This window comes from Coptis chinensis, chromosome 3 (assembly GCF_015680905.1).
Source record: "Coptis chinensis isolate HL-2020 chromosome 3, ASM1568090v1, whole genome shotgun sequence".
In the NCBI taxonomy this organism is placed as follows: Eukaryota; Viridiplantae; Streptophyta; class Magnoliopsida; order Ranunculales; family Ranunculaceae; genus Coptis; species Coptis chinensis.
The window spans coordinates 70920450-70941158 of NC_141458.1; the positions used below are offsets into that span (position 1 = coordinate 70920450).

Below are 20709 nucleotides of genomic sequence, written 5' to 3' on the forward strand. Positions count from 1 at the left end.
AATGTTGGAGTAGCCGTCATGAAATTATTATATTTTCTTGATGTCTGTGTCTTACACGACATAATGTTGGAATAGCCGTCATTGAATTATCATATTTTCTTGACACCTATGTCTTACACGACATAATGTTGGAATAGTCGTCATGAAATTATCATATTTTCTTGACGGATGTGTCATACACGACATATTGTTGCAATATCCGTCATAATAATATCACCAAGACACCTATCTTGACATTTTTCAACAAAACCATCAAGATAGATAAAAAAGCATGCGTCATAATATGTCATGTTTTTAGTAGTGAGGGTGATGAGAGTCCTAGGGGTTAGGGTTGTCCTCACCGCTTGTGAGTTCCCTTCCATCTTTGGACTCTGCCTTCCTATTAGGATTCCTCTTCTTATGGAAGTCTGAATCTAGACCATATCTTATGGGAGGTAAGTTTCCTTGTTGATCATAATGCCCCATCGTGCATGGGAAGATTATATCTAAAAGGTAACTCCTAAGATATGTCATCACGATTCCTTCCTTATCATCAAAGATCGTCATCTTCAATTTCCTTCGATTCAGGAACTGTCTATATCAGTTCCTAACGACTAGGGTAACTGTTATGTTTGAAGGCGGTCAGTCATGTGCCTGGCACATATCCACTAAACACTCGTACTCAGCATGAGATCACTTATTCACAGAACTGATTCGATGGTCCTCATCTCATTCTGGACATCTATAGTCTTATGTTATTTCCCATACACGAGTCATCTATTCAGTGACAGGAAATCCCCCTACAGATGCCCCCGCTCATGCCAGCTAGCACGTAGGCGCTTGAAGCAATGCAGCTTTTGGTGCGAGAATCCTTTTCCAAAACTGTTTGTTGGAACTGCTGACGTACCTAACTAATTAAGGGCCTAAAAAGACGGCTCGAACAGACACGCCGTTTCCCGAAAAAGGTAATGATGGCAGTTCCATCCCGAAAAGATGCACCGCTTGGGCTCATCCTAACTGTCTATCTTATTTGTATATACAGGATCTGGTGAGAGAACTTTCATTATCTCTTCTGCTACCTTTTTCATACTGAACCTTTTGATCTCCCGCTAGGGTTTAACCAAAACTTGAAACTTGTCCTCTTTTCTGATCATGAATCCCAACTGGTCACTTATAAACTTCAAAGATCTTTCCTCTCTGGAACAAATCTGTGAGAAGTTCCACATCCCTGAAGATATCAGACTGGAGTAGGGGAGGTTTTCTGATGAGTTGGCCTACAAGGAGGTGGTGCTTATCACCATTGGTCAACTTAAGGCCGGACTCACTCTTCCCCTCCACCCATTGTTGAGAGAGTGTATGATCTACTTCAATCTTGCTCTTGGATAGGCAGCTCCCCTGTTCTATAGAACTGTCATGTATTCTGCCCTTTTTGCCAAGAGACACAGATTCGCTCTAAACCGTTGGGTGTTTGGTTATTTTTATGAGGTCCAGCGTATTCGAGACCAGTCCTTCTACTACCTCATGGCAAGAGACAAGAACTCTCCGATCGTCTTTTTTTAGGGAACGCAGAGTGACGAAGGCTGGGCTGACCATCATCTCCTTGTGCTGGGTGATGCCTGGGATGTTCATCTTTTTGATGATGATGGTGAGTCTGTGGGAATTCCTGTTCCCAGAAAACACACCCATGCTCCAATCAGTAAGTTTTCTTACTCAGGTACTTTATAACTTGATATAAGAGTCTTTTGTCTGAACTTCTTTGCTATTATTCCTTAGATGACTCTTCTCCCTGAAACCAATTAACTGCAACTGACGCTGCTACGGTGGAGTTTATCAAGAAGATCCCCAAAGAATAAAGAATGCCTTGGGTGATATTTTCTGATCCCACCCGTCTTTTTAAATACTTCAACATGTCTACTGAAGAATTGCTGCAACTTATTCCTAGCTTTTCCCCTTTTGAGATAAATACTGTGAATTCTGGGCGCACAATACTTTCCCCTCCTGTAGATCAGGATGTTGGACTTCTTCCTCCTCCAGTTCAGGATGATTCTTTCTTAGTTACTAGAAGAGGAGGAAACTGCAAGGAGAAGAGTTTTGTGGCCGCCTCTGGTGATACTGCGTCATCGGGCCCAATTCAGGAGCCTGCTGTCAGTGATGATTGTGTGATCACTGGTGGGAGAGGCCCTGAACTGCCTCATGAACTGCTGGCTGCTAGTAATTTTAAAAGGGAAGTGCGTGTGTCCAATCGTCATAAGCAGAAGAGAACTGATTCTACTTCTGATGTTGCCCCATCTGGTAAGAAAATGAGATTTCGTCCTCTTATTATGAATGAAGAAACACCTTTTAAGGTTCCTGCTACTATTCCCCCACCTATTAAGTCTTGTAAGAACATAGTTGTACTCCTTCTATTTCCGGATCCTCCTACAGGTTCTGGTCAAACTGGTGATACTGTCCCTATAACTGTTCACCCTTCCCTCACTAATAATCGCAAGAGGAAAGGTATTGCTGAAACAACTGCTGTGACTATCGCTCTCCCCCCTCCTCGATCTGGTGATAGGAGGAGGGAGAGTGATGACATCCCTTTCTCGCCTCGATCTCCAGATTCCCCTAAAAGGGAGATGATAATGAAGATGAGGCGTTGGGGATGAACTGATGAACAGCCTGTTACCAACAAACATTCTGTTAAAGATGTTGATATCGCGCTTGGAGTTTTGGAAGCTGCGCGACTTCCTGTTGACAAGGATGAAGCCATTATAGTTGGGACCTTGGACCTATCCTATTGCTGATCTGCTATTCACCTTGCCAAGGTAAGACTTTCTTCTCTATTTAATGTTCAGTTTCTCTCATTATGTTACTTACACATCCTATATTCTTTTCCAGTTAGTGAATAACTTTTTAACCATGAAAGAACCTATCTTTGCGGCCATCGCCGATACATCCACTGATGTCATGGCTACCAGTGAGTTGATTTGGGCAAAAGAAGTTGCTGAGAAGAAAGCTGCGAAGCTGCAGATCCAGATTGACCAGCTCTTGGCGAAAGAGAAGAAATCTGATACTGGCTTCAAGAATATGAGAGATACTATCTCCAACCTTTAGAGCTCTCTGGAGAAAGCCCAAAAAGGAGCTGCTGATACTGGCACTTGGAAAGTGAAGTTCTTGGAACTGCGCGCCCACTTCACTACCCTGCAAGCAAAACATGACCAGGTCCAAGGGGAGCTTCATTGTAGGAACACCAAGATGAAGACCCTTGGTCAAGCCATTGCCCATGCAAATGAGGTCATGTCAGGCTATGAGAGAGCTTTGAAAGAGAAACGTCTTCATTCTAATAAGAAGGTTGATGACCTCCTGGCTGAGACCTCCAAGTTTTATTTTGAGGTGGTGCAGGAGGTGAAGAAGAGATCAGCCAAGAATGCCATTCGTTTTGCTTTGAGGGTACTAGATGTTTCTCAGGAGTCCTTCAATGCGGCCAAACAAGTTAAGTTTGAGGAGGCAATTGAGGCTACTGGGTACGTTTCTTAGCTAGATGATCAAGGGTGGGTAACCCTATTCCCTGATATGGACACCAGGATCTCCGTTATTCAAACTGAACTTATGCCTGATGCCTCCTCATCTTCTAAAGAAGACACCGATGATGACCTGCCTCCAGTTCAACTTCCTTTTCTGCCAGTTCTAGCTTCAGGTGAATGTTCTGTTCAGCTAACCGTTCCAACTAATCCAACCACACAGTCTGATGGTGCAGCAACAAGCACTAATGGTGAACCAAAGTTTAATTCTATCCCCTACTTCATAAGCCTTTCAGTTGATAATTCACATAAACAATTATTTTTAAACAATTATTCAATAGGTCTGTAATATCGAGCTATGTGGCTCATATACAATTTACTTTACTGAGCTCTGTAGCTATTCTATTTTATGCATGCTATTTACTTACTGAGTTCTGCAACTCTTTTATTTTATGTATGCCTTCGAAGTATTTTATGTTATATTACATATATTACGATACATGCTCTACCCCTGTTGCCCCCAAAGTTTATTTGGAGCAATAATAGGTGACCCTAGTAGGCTAAACAGATTAAGATGAGGCATAACCAGAATCTGATCAGGATGTCATGGGAGCCATTTCAACTTAACTGTAACTGAGAGTTCGATCGCATAAAGGCATATACCTTTGTGAAAGCAACTTGGTTCCATGAGCGCAACATTATGTTTAATAACGATAGGCCTAATTTATTTTTAAAAAATAAAAAGGGTATTGCCTGAACAGTAATGGAGGAGCCTTCCTCAGCACCATCATGCCGATAAAGTTCCAGGCCAATGATGGTATGCTAGGATTTGGATCCCACACAGATCTTCCTAGCAACCCCAAGTCAAACCGCATATGATGTTTTGAGAACACCGAACCGTCATACCATTTCAACTTAATCAGAATCGAGCGATGCGATAAAGGCATATACCTTTTGCGAAAGCAACTTGGTTCCATGAGCTCACATTATGTTTAATAACGATAGGCCCAACAAGAACACTATCTTTTGCCCCCCAAGTCAACCCTTTTCGTGATTAAGATGAGGCTGTCATGGGACCATTCATTTCAACTTAAAGGCATAGAGTTCGGACTAAAGGCATATACCTTTGCGAAAGCAAATCGTTCCATGAGCGATAGGCCTATATATTCCCTAAAGGAACCCATCGAGGATATTTGCAGTTTAAAAGAATTGGCATACAATTCCAGCTTATGGGGCTGAGAAAGGAACTGACAGTTCGACTTTCCCTTACTCAGTATCATTGGTTCCAAAGCAAATTGGCATACAATATTCTTGAACAGATAGTGAGCAAATAATTTCATAAAGGCTTAGTCCATTGAGGATAATAAAGAACGTGCAAGGAATATATTCGATTGCAAGGTGAAGAACTTTATTGATGATAAAATATGCATAACAAAGCATGAAATAATAATTTACTGATAGTACTTGCGAAGGTGCTGCCCGTTCCATGGTTTGACAATAACGTCACCTTCAACAGTGCATAGGTAGTAAAAACCAGTTCGACCAACCTTGTCGATGATGTATGGTATTTCCCAGTTAGGTCCAAGTTTTCCATTGGGCTCTAGGATCTCATGGAGAACCAGATCGCCAATTTTGAAAGATCAAATCCGGACTCTCTTGTCGTATGATCTCTTCAAAGTCTGTTGGTTAGCAGCTAAGCGAAGTGCGGCACCTTCTCGCTTTTCATCTAGGAGATCCATTTCTCTACATAACAACTCCTTGTTGTCCAGAGTGTGCACAACATCTGACTTCTGAGTGGGAGCTACCAGTTCTGGAGGTATGATAGCTTCAGTTCCGTAGGTGAGTGAAAATGGAGACTCACCAGTTAATCGCCTGGGTGTAGTTCTGTACGCCCATAGGACCTTAGGTAATTCTTCGACCCATAAACTTTTCGCATCATCTAATTTACGCTTCATGTTATCCAAGATGACCCTGTTAGAGGCTTTAGCCTGACCATTGCCTTGTGGATACCTTAGAGTTGAGAACAGATGGGTGATGTGAAACTCCTCACAGAGTTTAGCAACCAGTCCTCCAGTGAACTGTTACCTATTATCTGAAATGATAACTTTAGGTATGCCAAACTTGTAGACAATATTGTTCCAAATGAACTTTCTGATGTCCTATTCTCAAATTAAGACAATGGAAACTACTTCTATCCACTTGGTGAAGTAATCTGTTGCGCCAACAAAAATCTGACATTGCCAGGAGTGGGTGATAGGGGTCCTACAATGTCAGTTCTCCACTGTGCGAATAGCCATGCAAAAACTTGTGCATCCTTTTGCATATAAGGCCAAAAGTATCCTTGCCTTAGGATCTTGAGAGCTAGAGATCTGCCCCCAGCATGGTTGCCACAAATTCCTTCATGAACTTCTCGCATAACCTGTTCAGCGAGATCTAGGGAGAGACATCTGAGATGAGGTCCCAGAAAGGACTTCTTGTACAGATCGTCTTCTACGAGGGTGAATCTTTGTATCTTTGCAAGCAGACGCCTTGCTATAGTCTTATCTTTAGGGAGTATCCCTTCTTTGAGGTAGGACGTATATGGATCCATCCAAGTTGGAGTAATGGATGGAACAACACAAACTGTTGTAACTGGGACCTGAATGCTAGATTTCTCCTGGAACTCAATAGGGATTGAACGAGACTCGCTGTTGCCCAACATTGAGGCAACATATGCCAAAGCATCTGCGTGTCTATTGGCTGACCGAGACAGCTGATAGAACTGAATGTTCTCAAACTTGCTTTGAAGGCCCCTTACCAGTTCTAGGTATTTTGCCATTCGTTCATCCCGGGCTACGTATCCACCATCAACTTGAAAATCAACCAGCTGTGAGTCACTAAAAACTATTAGGTGTGTCAGGCCCAGATCGGAAGCCATTATGAGGCCAGCAAGAGTGCCTTCATATTCTACCTCGTTATTGGAAGCATTATATTCCAACCTAACCGGATGGATTTCACCAATCGCATATTGTCAGGAGTGACTAACACAGCTCCAATTCCTGCGCCTTTATCATTCAAAGATCCATCCACAAACAACCGCCACCCAGAGCTTTGCTCCTAGGGATCTAGACGGTTTTCTGGAGATTCAGGCTGTATGCAATCATCCTAACCGGGGTAGTTGAGTCGCACCACTCGTAGGTCATTCATTAGAAATCTCCCAAGAATTCTGCTAATGCCTGACCCTTCTCTGAGATTCTAGGGACGTAAATAATATCATATTTTGACAGTTGCATGGACCATTTTGCTAGCCTCCCTGACCTGTTCGGTCTTTCTAGAACTGACCGCAATTGGTACTCTGTGATTACTTTGATAGTGTGGGACTGGAAGTATATATGGTCGCAACTTCTCTGCTGCAAAAACAAATGCTAGAGCGACTCTTTTGAGTTTTGGGTACCTTGTTTCTGCTAGAAGAAGCGTGCTGCTCAAGAAATAGATAGGCTTTTCAACCTTCTTTTCATCCACGCCGTAGATAGTACGTAACTGATACCGTGAGTCGTCATCGAACGAGATAAAGACCCAAGACTTCTCCCTCAACTGGGTTGGAAAGGATTGGTGGTGCCCCCAGGTATATTTTGAGTTGATTAAATGCTTTTTAGCATTCTTCCGTCCATGCAAATGAGGTATTCTTTCGCAGTAACTAAAAAAGAGGTTTGCACTTATCTGAACTCTTGGAGATGAACCTGTTTAGAGCTGTTAACCTGCCCGTAACTTTTTGAACCTTTTTCATATTTTTAGGTGAGGGCATATCTAGGAGTGCCCGTATTTGATCTGGGTTTGCCTCGATTCCTCTTTTAGTAACTAGATACCCCAAAAACTTCCCTGATGAGACAGCGAAAGCACACTTTGCAGGGTTGAGCTTCATGCGATACTCCCTGTGAATGTCGAATGCACGCTTCAGGTGGAAAAGATGATCTCCTCGTCTTAGGCTTTTGATCAAAAGATCGTCTACATACACCTCCACAATGTCACCTATCAATCCTTTGAACATCTTGTTTACCAATCGCTGGTATGTAGCCCCTGTATTTTTTAGTCTGAACGACATTACCTGATAGTAGTATAGGCCATCCTCGGTTGTGAAACTAGCATGCTTGTGGTCCTCTTCATGCAAGGTGATCTGGTTGTAACCATATGACCCATCTGTGAAAGAGAACAATTCATGTACAGCCATTGCATCCACCAATTTATCAATTCATGGCAGAGGGTAGCTGTCCTTTAGGACATGCACGGTTCAGATCCATGAAGTCAATACAAATTCTCCATGACCTATTCTTCTTTCTTACTGGGACAAGATTAGAAATCCAAGTGAGAATATTGATTTCTCTGACAAATTTAGCTGCCTTCAGCTTTTCAACTTTGACTTTTACAGCTTTGGATATGTCAGCACCTATTTTCCATGGTTTCTGCTTGACTACTACTGCATCACTACGGACTTAAGTCGGTGGCATGCCACATGGGGATCAATTCCTGGCATTTCTTCAAACGACCAAGCAAACACGTCCTTGTGCTATCGGAGGAACTATATCAGAGTCATGCGCTCTTCAGAACTCAACATGGTGCCGATGAAAGTGGTTTTTGGTGAGCTGCCTCCTCAATATCCACTTCCTCCAACGGCTCCAGTGAGGGGGGGATCCTCCCTCTCTCTTGGGACCAGGTCTGGGAGAAGGGGATCCAACTATAATTGCTATTTGGCGGGTTGCCCCACCTCCATTGGTTCAAAAGGGAGTGGGGACTGCTTCGTTGCCAAAGCATAGCACGTCTTGGCAGCCACCTGATCTCCTCTGATTGTCTCAATTTTCCCATAATGTGGGAATTTTAGACACTAGTGATAGGTGCTGGGAACGGCTCGAAGTCTGTGTAGCCAGGTCTTGCCTAAAATCATGTGATATGGTGTGTTAGCTTTACCACAACAAAGTTTATGATAAGAGTTACCAGACTATTGGCTATAGGTAACTAGATCTCCCCAATTGTGAGAGCTTTGTCCCCACTGAATCCATACAGGTTAGAGCTAGTGGCAACCATTTTCGCATATGGGATTTGCAACTTTTTGAATGCATCATAGTAGAGTACATCTGCTGAATTGCCTGGGTCCTCCAATATACAATGCAAATCATAATCTCCAAAAGGGAGTGTGAGAACCAGGCCATCCTCATGTAGACTTTGGATGTTAAGGCAGTCAGCTTTAGTGAAAAAAATGAGCGGATCTTTCTAGGGTACCGCGTTGACTTGAGCTCCTATAGTCAGCTCGTTGTTTATGATCCTATAGTCAGCTCTTGTCAGTGACCTGTCCACTTCATTTACTTGCTTTACTAGAAATCATATTTATCTGGAGTCAGCCGTTGAGCGGTCCAGTACCTGGGGGGTCTTGAACTGACGTGCTGATCTCCTCAGGTTGTACTGCATTTGCCTGTTTATGTGCCACAAATTGCTTTAAATACCCCCTTTCAATCAGATCCTGTAGTTCATTTTTCAGGGTTCTGTAGGCTCTGGTGCTGTGACCCTTACTCTTATGGAACTTGCAGTAAATTCTTTGGTCTCTGGTACCCAGGGAACCTAGCTTAAGCGGAGCTCGCCATTTGAGGTAACTCTGATTTTTAATCGAGTCCGGAACCTCATCTGGCATTTTGTTCAGAGGGGCGAAGTTTCTGTCCATTGAGGGAAGAGCTTCTTCAGCTCCTTCCACACGTGGCTTCTTCTGTTGCTTTCCATCTGCACTACTAGCTACATTTTGGTATTGCCCTTTGGGCATTCGTCCCTTTGATGGGGATTCGGCCCTTTGGCGACCCCAATTACAATCTCTCTTTGATTTTTTAGGGGAATAATTTCCATTCCTTTCTTGAGGAACTCCAAGAACTATCCGACTAGTTTTCTTCGCTTCTTTATGTCTGTTCAGGACATCTTCTTCCCACCCTTCATGACTTTCAACCCTGTTAAGGAGTTCCTCTAAATCACGGGGTGGTTTCCTAGAAAGAGATCCGAATAAGGTGTTGTTTTCATCCAACCCTTGTTTAAAAGCTATTATAGCAGTCTGTTCATCACAAGACTCTATTTGGATTGAAATTTCCATGAACCGTTGCATGTAGGATCTCAATGCCTCTCCACCCTTTTTCTTGATGTTGAACAGTGCATCGATCTATTTAGGTTGATGCTTGTTGCATGAGTACTGTCTATGAAGGTCCTAAATAGTTCTTTCGAGGACTGATCCGACGCCGTAACCTGTGGGTACCACCGAGCATAGATCCGCAAGGGGAGGCTTTGAATTCCTGACACATGACATGGTCATATCTCTTATATTGTCCCATAGTGGCATAATACCTGAATACGTGATCCACCGGATTTGACTTGCCACTAAAGACATTGAACTTCAGTTGTTTGTAACCACGAGGATATGGTTTCCTCATCACCCGTGATGCGAAAGGAGATCTACATGCCCCTATTATGGCAGATTGAACAAGGGAGTCTTGCATTTTTCTCCCCTTACCTGTCATCCGATGTATCTGACGGATTAGGTCATTCTTCTCAGTTCCCATGCAGCTTCTTTGGTAGAATGTTTCTTGGTCTGAGCTCTTTTTCTATGTCAAGGGTCGACATCACGATCCTGGTTGGTTGACTCTAGTTCGGATGCTGTATTCGAGTCCTCATCTGAGTTGCTGTATTCTGACTCAGATGTCTCGCATCGAGCTAGACCCCCATGCCTTGGGTTCTTTGCACAACCACATTCTAGAAGGTCGTTATCATCGAGATCGATGAGTGGCTCCTTTCCTGTGTCAGATTGATACAAATGCCTTAACAGCTGTACTTCTCGTTCAAGATTGCTCCTTTATTGTTCCAGAGCCTGTACTTCCTGGCTTGCCTGAACAGACTCTGGGTTAGTGATGACAGCATTCTCACCATCTTGACACTCTTCTTGAGCGTTATTCATAGGGCCTGCATCGGGAATTGTTAGTGTGTCAGTGCTGGTCATGGGTCTTTGGAGGGGGTTGTTCGCGTCGTGGTGACTAGTGTTGTCCCCCTTCAGTGTCTCATGCTCTTCTTCTTCTCTCCGCACAATGACACAAGTGTAGTAAAGACCACCCTTTGTTTTCTTTGCTCCTACCATCACAATATAGTAAGAGTTTTTAGGCTAAATCAATCGTCTGAAATGAATATTTACCTGTTTTGGTCCCCACAGACGGCGCCACTAGATGTAGGGGATTTTTCAAGCTTTTCTTGATCTTCCTCTATACTTTGTGATCTTGGAACCTTTAAATGAATGGAGAAAGGATGAAATGATTGTGAGTTCAGGGTTGAACCATCTGATGCCTGCCTACGTATCTCTTTGTTTATTATGGAGAATCAAACCCTATTTTGCGTAGTTCCTAAAAGTGAATCCCTATGGTTTATATAAGAAAGGTAATGAGAGTCTTAGGGTTTTGGGCTATACTCACCGCTTATGAGTTCCCTTCCATCTTTGGACTCTACCTTCCTATTAGGATTCCTCTTCTTATAGAAGTCTGAATCTAGACCATATCTTATGGGAGGAAAGTTTCCTTATTGATCATAATGTCCCATCGTGCATGGGAAGATTATATCTAAAAGATAACTCCTAAGATATGTCATCACGATTCCTTTCTTATCATTAAAGATCGTCATCTTGGTTTCATACGTTCGTGAGAACTCTATATCGCCTTCACGACGGTAAAATGCTATGTTTGAAAGCGGTCATCATGTGCCCGCACATGTCCACTAAACACTCGTGCTCAGCACGAGATCACTTATTCACAGAATTGATCCGATGGTCCTCGTCTCATTCTGGACATCTATAGTCTTATGTTATTTCCCATACACGTGTCATCTGTTCAATGACGGGAAATCCCCCTACACATACTGTTGATCATCCTGTCGAATATTAATTGATTTTGACTATGGTTTGGTTTATCTACTATCGATTATCCTGTTGAATATCATCCTGTCGAATTGTAAAAAAAATTGTTAACTGCTGAGAAATTGACTTGTTGAACTGTTGAAATGTTTGGATTACCATATGGGTTGTTGAATGATGTCGGTTGGTTGTTGTTTGAGCTTGGTATGTTGAGTTTTGTTTTGTTGAACTGTTAAAGCTTTGTAAAGGTTATTAATGGAGTCGAACTTGATTTTGGGTTAGTGATGGGAATTGAGTTTTGAGTATATCATAGTGTTGGGTTTTGTTGGTGATCAAAACCAAACTATTTCAGTGGTGTTTGGTGGTTTGTATGGGTTTTGTTGAAGCTCCAAAGGGTGTTAATGGTGTTGAAATCGATTTGTGAGGAGTGAGGGAATTAGGTTTTTGTTTATGTCAAAAGTTGGGGTTTTTAGTGAGGATTAAAACCGATGGGTTTAGAGTGGACAAAGGTTGGTGGTTGATGGTGGCTGATTGGTGGAGGTTTTGTGCTATTGGAAGAGATGACTAAGAGCATGATTCAGTGCTCCCGGTCTGGTTTTAAGTTTATTAGATCTGTTGGATAGTTGAGCTTGGGCTAAAATAATATCTTTTGTTTCTTTGGGCCGAATTTCATTTTAGTGGGTTGGTCTTTATGTTTCCAAGTAGGTCGAGTTGAGTAAATAGGTCTGTTTTAAACTTTTGGGCTTTGGCCTTTGGCCTTTGCTTTGGTTTTGTTTTGGTTAGTTGGCTTAGGACCATGGGTTGAACTATTTTAAGTATGGGTTTATGTTAGGACCTGTTTGGATGACTACCAGTTTAGGACTGTTGACTGTTGGGCTTGACCCGTTTACCGTTGACCTTTGACTTGTTGACCAAGTTTGACTTTTGACTATTGGCTAGTATTAGGTCTATTATGATATGTCTAGGGCTATTAGTGTGTTTGTCTTTAGGCTAAGACTATATTTTTACATAAGTGTGTACATGTATTAACTACTATGTGAAATTACATTCTTACTATAATTCTTTTATGATATACAACGCTATGACACTTAGACATTGTGATAATTAATAACGCGTGAACAATGAAATACGAACAAGATACTTCTCCTTACGCTGAAATAATATACGCAATACAATTCAATAATGTTTTCAACGGGTCGACCACAACCTTTAGAACTCTCCACGCCTTCCTATTTGGAAATGAGATATTATGACTGGTGATGTCATGTAATAGGTAGGCATTTATTGAATGTGTCATAAATAGCCCGTTAATGTTATAAAGGGGTATTCATTGACTGTGCCATGAATGACCCGGGTATTCATTGAATGTGCCATGAATGACCCGTTAGTGATATGATGGGTATTCCTTGAATGTGGCAGGAATGACCCAAGGTATTCATTAAATGTGTCATGAATGACCTGAGATTTTATTCCCAAAGAGGCTGTGAATTATAAGTACGGAAAGCCCAGAGATGGCTGTGATATAGTGGTACTCGGTGGGAGAGAGGCACACAGAAATGTGTGATTTGGCAAATGTGTGGAGTGTAAATCGTGAAGTAGGTACTAAAGGGTGGGTGTATAAAAATTTATCGGTGTAGTTAATAAGAGAAATTGATTTGGTTGTACGGGTGTGTGCTTGGACTTGTGTTTGGATACATATAGAGTAGCTAAATATGTATATTAAGAATTTCTAACTTTCATTTACAGGAGGGTCGTAGGACTTACTAATATTTTGTGCAGGGACGCTGTCCTACCCTTATACAGAAGCGGTTATCGGTAAGATTTAATTCAATTACTCAGTTATTATAATGAGTTATTAGAATGGAAATCTTGCTTGGGAAGAAACTATACTAGTTGAAAAGACGGAACTACATGTCTTCCAAGCTGAGAATGGCTAAGCTATGGGTACATATAAAGTGTTTGTTTTGATAATTAAAGTTTGGAAATGTCTTTATGTTGTTAGTCTACTCATACCAGAAAATTTCATTTTTGCTGACCCATGTTTGCTTTCGTTTTGGCAACGTGGGTGTGTTCTTGGGAACATAGGTGGAAGCCAGTGGAACCACGACGTTTGATTTGGATTCGTTTTTGGAGCAGTCTGTTAGTTTATTTTATTAGGTCCGATCCTTTTTGGAAGTATGTAATAATGTAGTTTTTATATTCATTATGACATGAGAATATGATGTTGAGGACTTGTTATTCTTAGAGTTTTGGTTTGATGATTTTTGGACGGAAGATAGCCTTTTAATAACGTGATGGTGGATATATATTTGGGATTATTTTTATTAAGTTGATTCTTTTATGATATGGGTTTTCGGTGTTTGTATGTGTTGTATCCACCCCGTCATAGCCTGAGTTTTTTTTTAGACAATTGAACATAGTGATGTTTGAGATATTTATATTTCAAATATTCACTTTGTAATTGTTTAGAAATTCGGGTTGTGACATATCGTGTATCCACTTCCTTCCCAAGATTGCATTGTGATATGAATGATGCCTGATGACTACGAACTTCGTCATCACATTTTGAGGCCCAGCTCGAATTGGCAATTTAATCTCCCCCACTGGCTTCGTGGAGCTTCCGTTAAATCCATATAGATTTAACTGTGAGGCTTTTAGATGTGTTTCGTCGAGACCAATGCTCGTAAAAGCTCTCCATAATGGAATGTTAACCGAGCTACCGCAATCCACCAAGACCTTATAAACGTCATATCCATATATTCGCATTGTGATTAACAAGGCATTATCATGTGGCAACATAACCTTTGACAAGTCGTCAAGTACAAGCAACCTTTATTAACAATGGGGGCCATCCTTGTGGAAAACGGTTGCAACATTACTTAATCTATTTCATGATCCTGTGTTCTCTCTTTTTCCCTAGAATAGGAAAAAAAAACTCTTAGTCAAGTTTTCTTATCCCTTACAATCGCATGTTTTTTTCCACTTTAGGTAAAATCCTCCATTGTTCACAGTGAGAGTTCTTTAGTGGAAAAAAAAATTAAACTTTGTTAGCAATATGAGTTCTCATGTTTAGAACCTCCAGAACTTCCCAACTCTTCAAACCACAAACACAAATGCTTAGTCACAAAACCTCAATCATAGGGTGGATAGAGTTTGCTCTCAAGGAGTAATGGCGATAATCCAAGAGGGCAACCACGTAACTGGAACGCACTATTTCAGGGAGATAAAGGAAGTACTTTAGAAACTGGTCTTAAACAGTTCAGTCTAAATATAGTCGAGGGTATTACACAAGTACCATAGGAGTTAATTTGTAAAGGTCGGAATATATGGAAAGACTATGTTGTGGGGTTTTTTTGGAACAAAAACTACCATATCCAGTGGTAAGAGAATTCCTAAGGAAAAAATGGAAAACAAAGGGGGATTATGAGATGGTTGCGGATACAAATCTCTTCTACTTCAAATTTACCAATGAAGAAGATAAGAGAAGGGTTCTAGAAATGGCTCAGATATACATGGCAGGAAAGTGTTTCATAGTTACCCAATGGAATCAAGATGTTGAAAAGAGAAAAAATATACTCAAAGCTATTCCAATTTGGGTAAACTTATACAATGTGCCAAAGGATTTATGGACTGGGGAAGGATTAGGGTTTCTGGCAAGCAGAATAGGGGAACCTCAGAGGATGGATGAAGCCACTGCTACAAGGAAAAGATTTGCTTTTGCTAGAGTTAGTGTGTTAGTAGAGATTAACTCAAAGTTACTTGACACCTTTGATATAGATATGGGTGGTGATGATATTAGAATGATATCGGTGGAATATGGCTGGATACCAAAGATGTGTGACTACTGTAGGAAGTTTGGGCACAAGACTGCAGGGTGTTTGAGGAAAGGCAACACTATAGAAACTGATAGACAGAAAGAGGTGATGGAGGATAACTCAGTCACTATTCCTGAGAGTCGCACTCTAAGGAATGAAGCAGGGGAAGAAATTACAAGCCTTGCTGAAGCCGCAGTAAGGCAGACCCCTGAGGATCGACCATCAGAAAGAGAGGAGTTGATAAACATCATCACCAATGAGGAAATGGTAACAAGGATCCCAGACAGAGTCATAGATACGGAACATTGTGCTGAGACGTAGCCAGAAATAGAGGAAGTGGTCAGTACAGAGGTCATTACATAGGTTAGTACAGTGGTCAGTACATAGGTCATTACAGAGGTCAGTATAGTGGTCAGTACAGTGGTAGCTGAAAATGGCGAAGCTGATAGAGGGACTGAGCACAGTGGTGATAGGAATAGTGAACACAGGGATGGGGATTGTGAGAGGGGTTAAGGGGTTCGGACAAGGTCAGCTAGAGAAAATGAACAAGCTACGGAGATACAAGAACCTGCAAGTGGTGCAGAAATGGAATAGGAGCAATCTAGGGTGGTGAACAATGAGAACAGGGTGAGTAATTCAGTGGTGGAAGTGGGAGAGTATGATAATGCTTTAGTGCCTTATGAGGAAATTACACAAGGCGTTGAGCAAGCTATAGGGTTCAATCCTTTGATGTACTACGATGAGGAACACGAAGAATACAATAACACCAGTGAAAGCACAAGACTTGGGGAGTTGACTGAAGAAGTTGTGTCTGATGAAGAAACTGTCTATTTCAAAGACAAAAATCTCCTTCCTTTGTCCAAAGAGCCTCAAACTCCCTTTAAAGGTGGAGTTGTGACTTGAAGTCAAGGTAAACAGAACCAAGCAGCTAGTGGAAAAAAAACAAGGTAGCAAAAACAAGGGGAGACCCAAGGGAGCAAAGAATAAAAAACATCATCACTAATGATAGGCCCTGTATGTATTTGGAATGTGAGAGGAGCTAATGACCTTTTGAAAGCAAAGGAAATAAATAAGGTGAGAATTGATAAGAAATTATGCTTGTATGGGATACTCAAAACAAAAGTGAAGAAGGAGAAGTATGATGGCATACGTAGTGTTTGTTGTCCTACATGGGAGCATGAAAATAACTATGAGAAAGCTTTGTCAGGCAAAATTTGGATATGTTGGGATCCTTTTGTTGTGAAGTTACAGAAACTTGATATGACCGAGCAATTCATTCATTGTAAAGTTGAATACCTTCCCAAGGCAAAAGAATTTTTTCTTACAATGGTGTATACGAGCAATTCTTTTCAAGAAAGGTTAGCATTGTGAAAAGATGTGATAAGGCTGCATGGTTCAATAAATAAATTGTGGTGTGTTGCGGGAGATTTTAACAACATCAGGACTGCGAATGAAAGAATAGGTGGTGATCCTATGCATCCCAGAGAAGCCCAGGACTTTATACTCTGTCTCCAGAATGTTGGGCTAACGGATATCAATTCTAGCAGATTCTTTTATAAATGGTGGAATAAATCTATTGGTGCTGCAAGCATTATGTCAAGAATAGATAGATGCCTTGTTAACAGTTTGTGGCTAAAAACATATCCAAACTCAGGGGCTGAATTCTTACCTCAGGGAGTTTCCGATCATTCCCCCATGCTCCTCACATGGAATGATTTTAGTCGGTCCCCAATTCCAGCCCCTATAGATTTTGTAACTTTTGGGTTTATCAACCGGAGTTCAAAATCATCCTAGAAGAAGTTTGGAATACAAAGATATATGTAAATCCTATGTATGTTCTTATCCAAAAACTCAAGATGCTTAAGGAGAGGATCAGACCTTGGGCCAGGAAAAACTTTTCCAACTTACATGAGAGAGTTATAGCAGCAAGGCAGCAGTTAAGAGACGCACAGATTCACCTCCAAAATAATTCTTCTGATGTGGGTTTGGGATTATGTGAAAAGCAGGCTATGAAGAAATATATTTATCTAGCAAGAGCTGAAGCAATAGATTTGGCCCAAAAGTCTGAGGCTCAATAGATGTCAGAAGGGGATAGGTGTTAGAGTTTTTTCTTCAACTCCTTGAAGGAAAAGGCAGCCAGGAGAGGAATATGGGCGATAGCGAATGATAGTGGTGGTACAGCTCATGGACAGGCAGAAGTAACACAGAGCATAGTGAAATATTTCACTCAGATGTTGGGTGTTTCAGCTCCACCAGTTAGTGATAGAGAATTTTTCATGGAGCTAAATGTCAGAAACACTGTTGATCCAGAAATGAGTGTGGCATTGGAAGCTGAGGTGACTGACACAAAAATCAGGGAAGCCTTATTTGAGATGGAAAACAATAATGTGCCAGGACCTGATGGTTATAATCCTTTCTTTTTCAAATTTTGCTGGGATATAGTAGGGGTGGATGTTGTGAACGCCATCAAAAATGTGTTTAGTACAAACAAAATGCCTCGAGGTACAAACGCAACATTTCTCTGTCTAATCCCAAAAGTGATTTCACCATCCAAAGTAGAAGATTTCAGACCTATTGCTTTGTGCAACATGATATACAAATGTGTTTCCAAAGTTATTACCAATAGGTTGAAGATGGTGTTGCCTGAACTAGTACATGATAATCAGCCAGCGTTCATCCCAAAGAGATCTATACAGGATAATATCTTTTTGTCCCATGAAGTTCTGAGAGGATATGATAGAAGACACGACACCCCCAGGTGCTCAGTGAAACTGGATATCAGGAAGGCCTATGATATGGTGAGTTAGCAGTCCATCTTTTACATGCTGGATAGATTCCAGTTCCCACCCAAGCTGAAAATGTGGATTTAGCTATGCATTAGCTCACCTTCTTATTCTGTCCTCATAAATGGCTCTCTTGAAGGTTTTTTCTCCGGAGGTAGAGGTTTAAGGTAGGGGGACCCCATGTCTCCATATTTGTTTGTGCTCATAATGGAAGTTCTTGGTTGTCTAATTAGAGAGAGTGGAAAATAAGCTCATCCAATTCCATTCTAAATGCAAGAGGAATCAACTCGCGCACCTGGCATTTGCAGACGATGTTTTATTTTTCTGTAAAGGAGAAGTGAATTCTATATATGCTCTCAGAGAATGTTTGGTGGAATTCAGCGTAGCTACTGGGCTACAAATAAATTCGCATAAGACCACTATTATGATTGATGCCATGGGACAACAAGATGGTTTGGCTTTGGCTCAGATTCTAGGTATTGAACTCGTAATTCCTCCAGTACGATACCTAGGACTTCCTCTCTTCTCTGCTAGGCTTGGAGTCAGAGAATGTCAACCTCTGATAGATAAGGTTACAAGCAGAATCAAGGACTAGAAAGCTAAACTACTCTCTCATGTAGGTAGACTGCAATTAATCTTATCAGTGCTGAGCTCACTACATATTTATTGGGCTAGAACATTCATCCTACCAAAAATTGTTCTAGAACATGTGGAAAAGATATGTGCGACTTTTCTATGGAATGGAACTGATATAAATAGATGTGTGCATCAAGTGAGTCTAAGAACCATCTGCAAGACAAAGGAAGAAGGTGGATTAGGGATCATGAACATGGATGTATAGAATAAAGGAGCTTATTATGGATTGGTATTCAAAATAGCTACTAAGGAAAGTAGTATTTGGGTTGATTGGGTATGGAAGAATCAACTGGATCACAAATACCTATGGACTATGACAATCCCGCAAGATTGTTCATGGTCATGGAGGAACATTCTACAGAGCAGAAAAGAAGCACGAGATCTAATTATGTACTCTATCTCTAATGGTATAGACACGCTTGTATGGCACGATCTCTGGTGTAATAGTAGCCTTCTCTTGTTCAATGCGCATGCAGTAGCTGAAATCCAGCTTCCAATCAATGCCACAGTGGATGAACTCTTATGAGAAGGTGATTGGAATGAAGTGGTACAAAATATCCAATGTAACAGGCTACAAGAGGACATCTTGAATACAAGAATCAATAAACATTTAGATCAGGATCGAGTGGTGTGGAAGCCTCACCAGAGTGGGAAGTTCACATCGAGCAGTGTATATGAAGCTTTGAGGACAAAAGGAGAAAAAGTAAGATGGCAAAGACTTGTTTGGGGCAGGTTGGTTATACCAAGACATTCTTTTATGACCTGGCAGCTGTTCTCTAATAGTTTATCAACACAAGATAGGTTGGTACACAAAAAAATCCTCTCTTCCTCTTCCTGTTACTTATGCAACCAAAGTAGAGAATTCTCTAATCATCTTTATTTTGGATTGCGCATATTCGCGAAAGGTTTTCAATGGCATAAAAAGTGCTCTGGGAATTATGACTGATGGTAGAAGTTCAAATAGGGAATGGTCCTCGTTGTTGAGATTATGCAGAGGATCCAGTTTAGTGGCAGAAATTTATAAGGTCTACATTTGTGCGGCAGTGGATGGGATATGGAAAGAAAGAAATGGGCGACGATTCAATAGCAATGTTAGACTAGCTGTAGTGGTCTTGAGGAAAATCATCAGAAAAACCAAGGCATATATTCAGACTCAAGCATCTGAAATCATAGATTCTCTAGAAGCTAGGAAGCTCTGTCAGTCACTGGGTATTTAGCTCAAGTTCAGAGCAATGAAGATGCGTCAGTGCAATTGGATCCCACCAGAGGAAGGAAAGGTAAAACTAAATGCCGGTGGAGCTTTGATGGAGGAGGGATCTGGTCATGGAGGTGCCATCAGAAATTGACATGGCGAGGTGTTGGCAGCTTATACGGGAAGTGGTGACATTCAATCTGTAATCTATCAGGAGTTGAAAGCTATTGCGATCAGGCTTGAGCTATGCTATGAGCTAGGATATCATAAGGTGGAAGTGGAATCTGATTCCCTTACAGCAGTGAAAATCATCACTAAGATTGCAAAACCTCCATGGACATGTTCAAATTGAGTCTCTGATCTCAAAACTAGCTGCGAAATTCAGCTTTTGTTCTTTCTCGCATGTTTTTAGGGAAGCTAATAAGCCGCAGACTTACTTGCAGGACTAAAGCCTTATTTCTGTAATGATTTGTTAGTGTTTATACCTCCTCCAGATAGAGAATTGCATAGACTCATAGAGGAGGATGCTCTAGGAACCACCTATGTAAGATTTTGTTAATTAATACAGGTGAGGGTCAGCCTAACCCTAGCTTATCTTAAAAAAAAATTGTCAGGTACAAACAATATGGCTCCTGGTATACTGGCCGATACCAGACTCTTATTAACGGGAATGGGCTAGACATTGACCTCGAGAACTTTTTTTACTGCCGATATCTTTCTTATTTTGTCTCGAATAATTGTCTTCTGAGGTATCTCCCCTTTATAGATCATATTAATTACACCAAGGGGTTTTTCATGTATGGTAGCAATCTCTGCTGGTTTGATATCAGCCTTAAACTCTCGCAACTTGCCCTCTTTCATCAATCTATCAATTTCTTTCAACAATTACAGACATCTGTTTGTCTCG

The 20709-nt window shown here is 41.2% G+C and overlaps 1 protein-coding gene across 1 annotated transcript; it reads left to right on the forward strand.

The window, feature by feature from the left end:
- Positions 1-14804: 14804 nt before the first annotated feature.
- Positions 14805-15512, forward strand: LOC147510634 (uncharacterized). Its single transcript, XM_086598204.1, has one exon. The coding sequence runs from the start codon at positions 14805-14807 to the stop codon at positions 15510-15512; it is 708 nt and encodes a 235-aa protein (XP_086454330.1).
- Positions 15513-20709: the final 5197 nt, after the last annotated feature.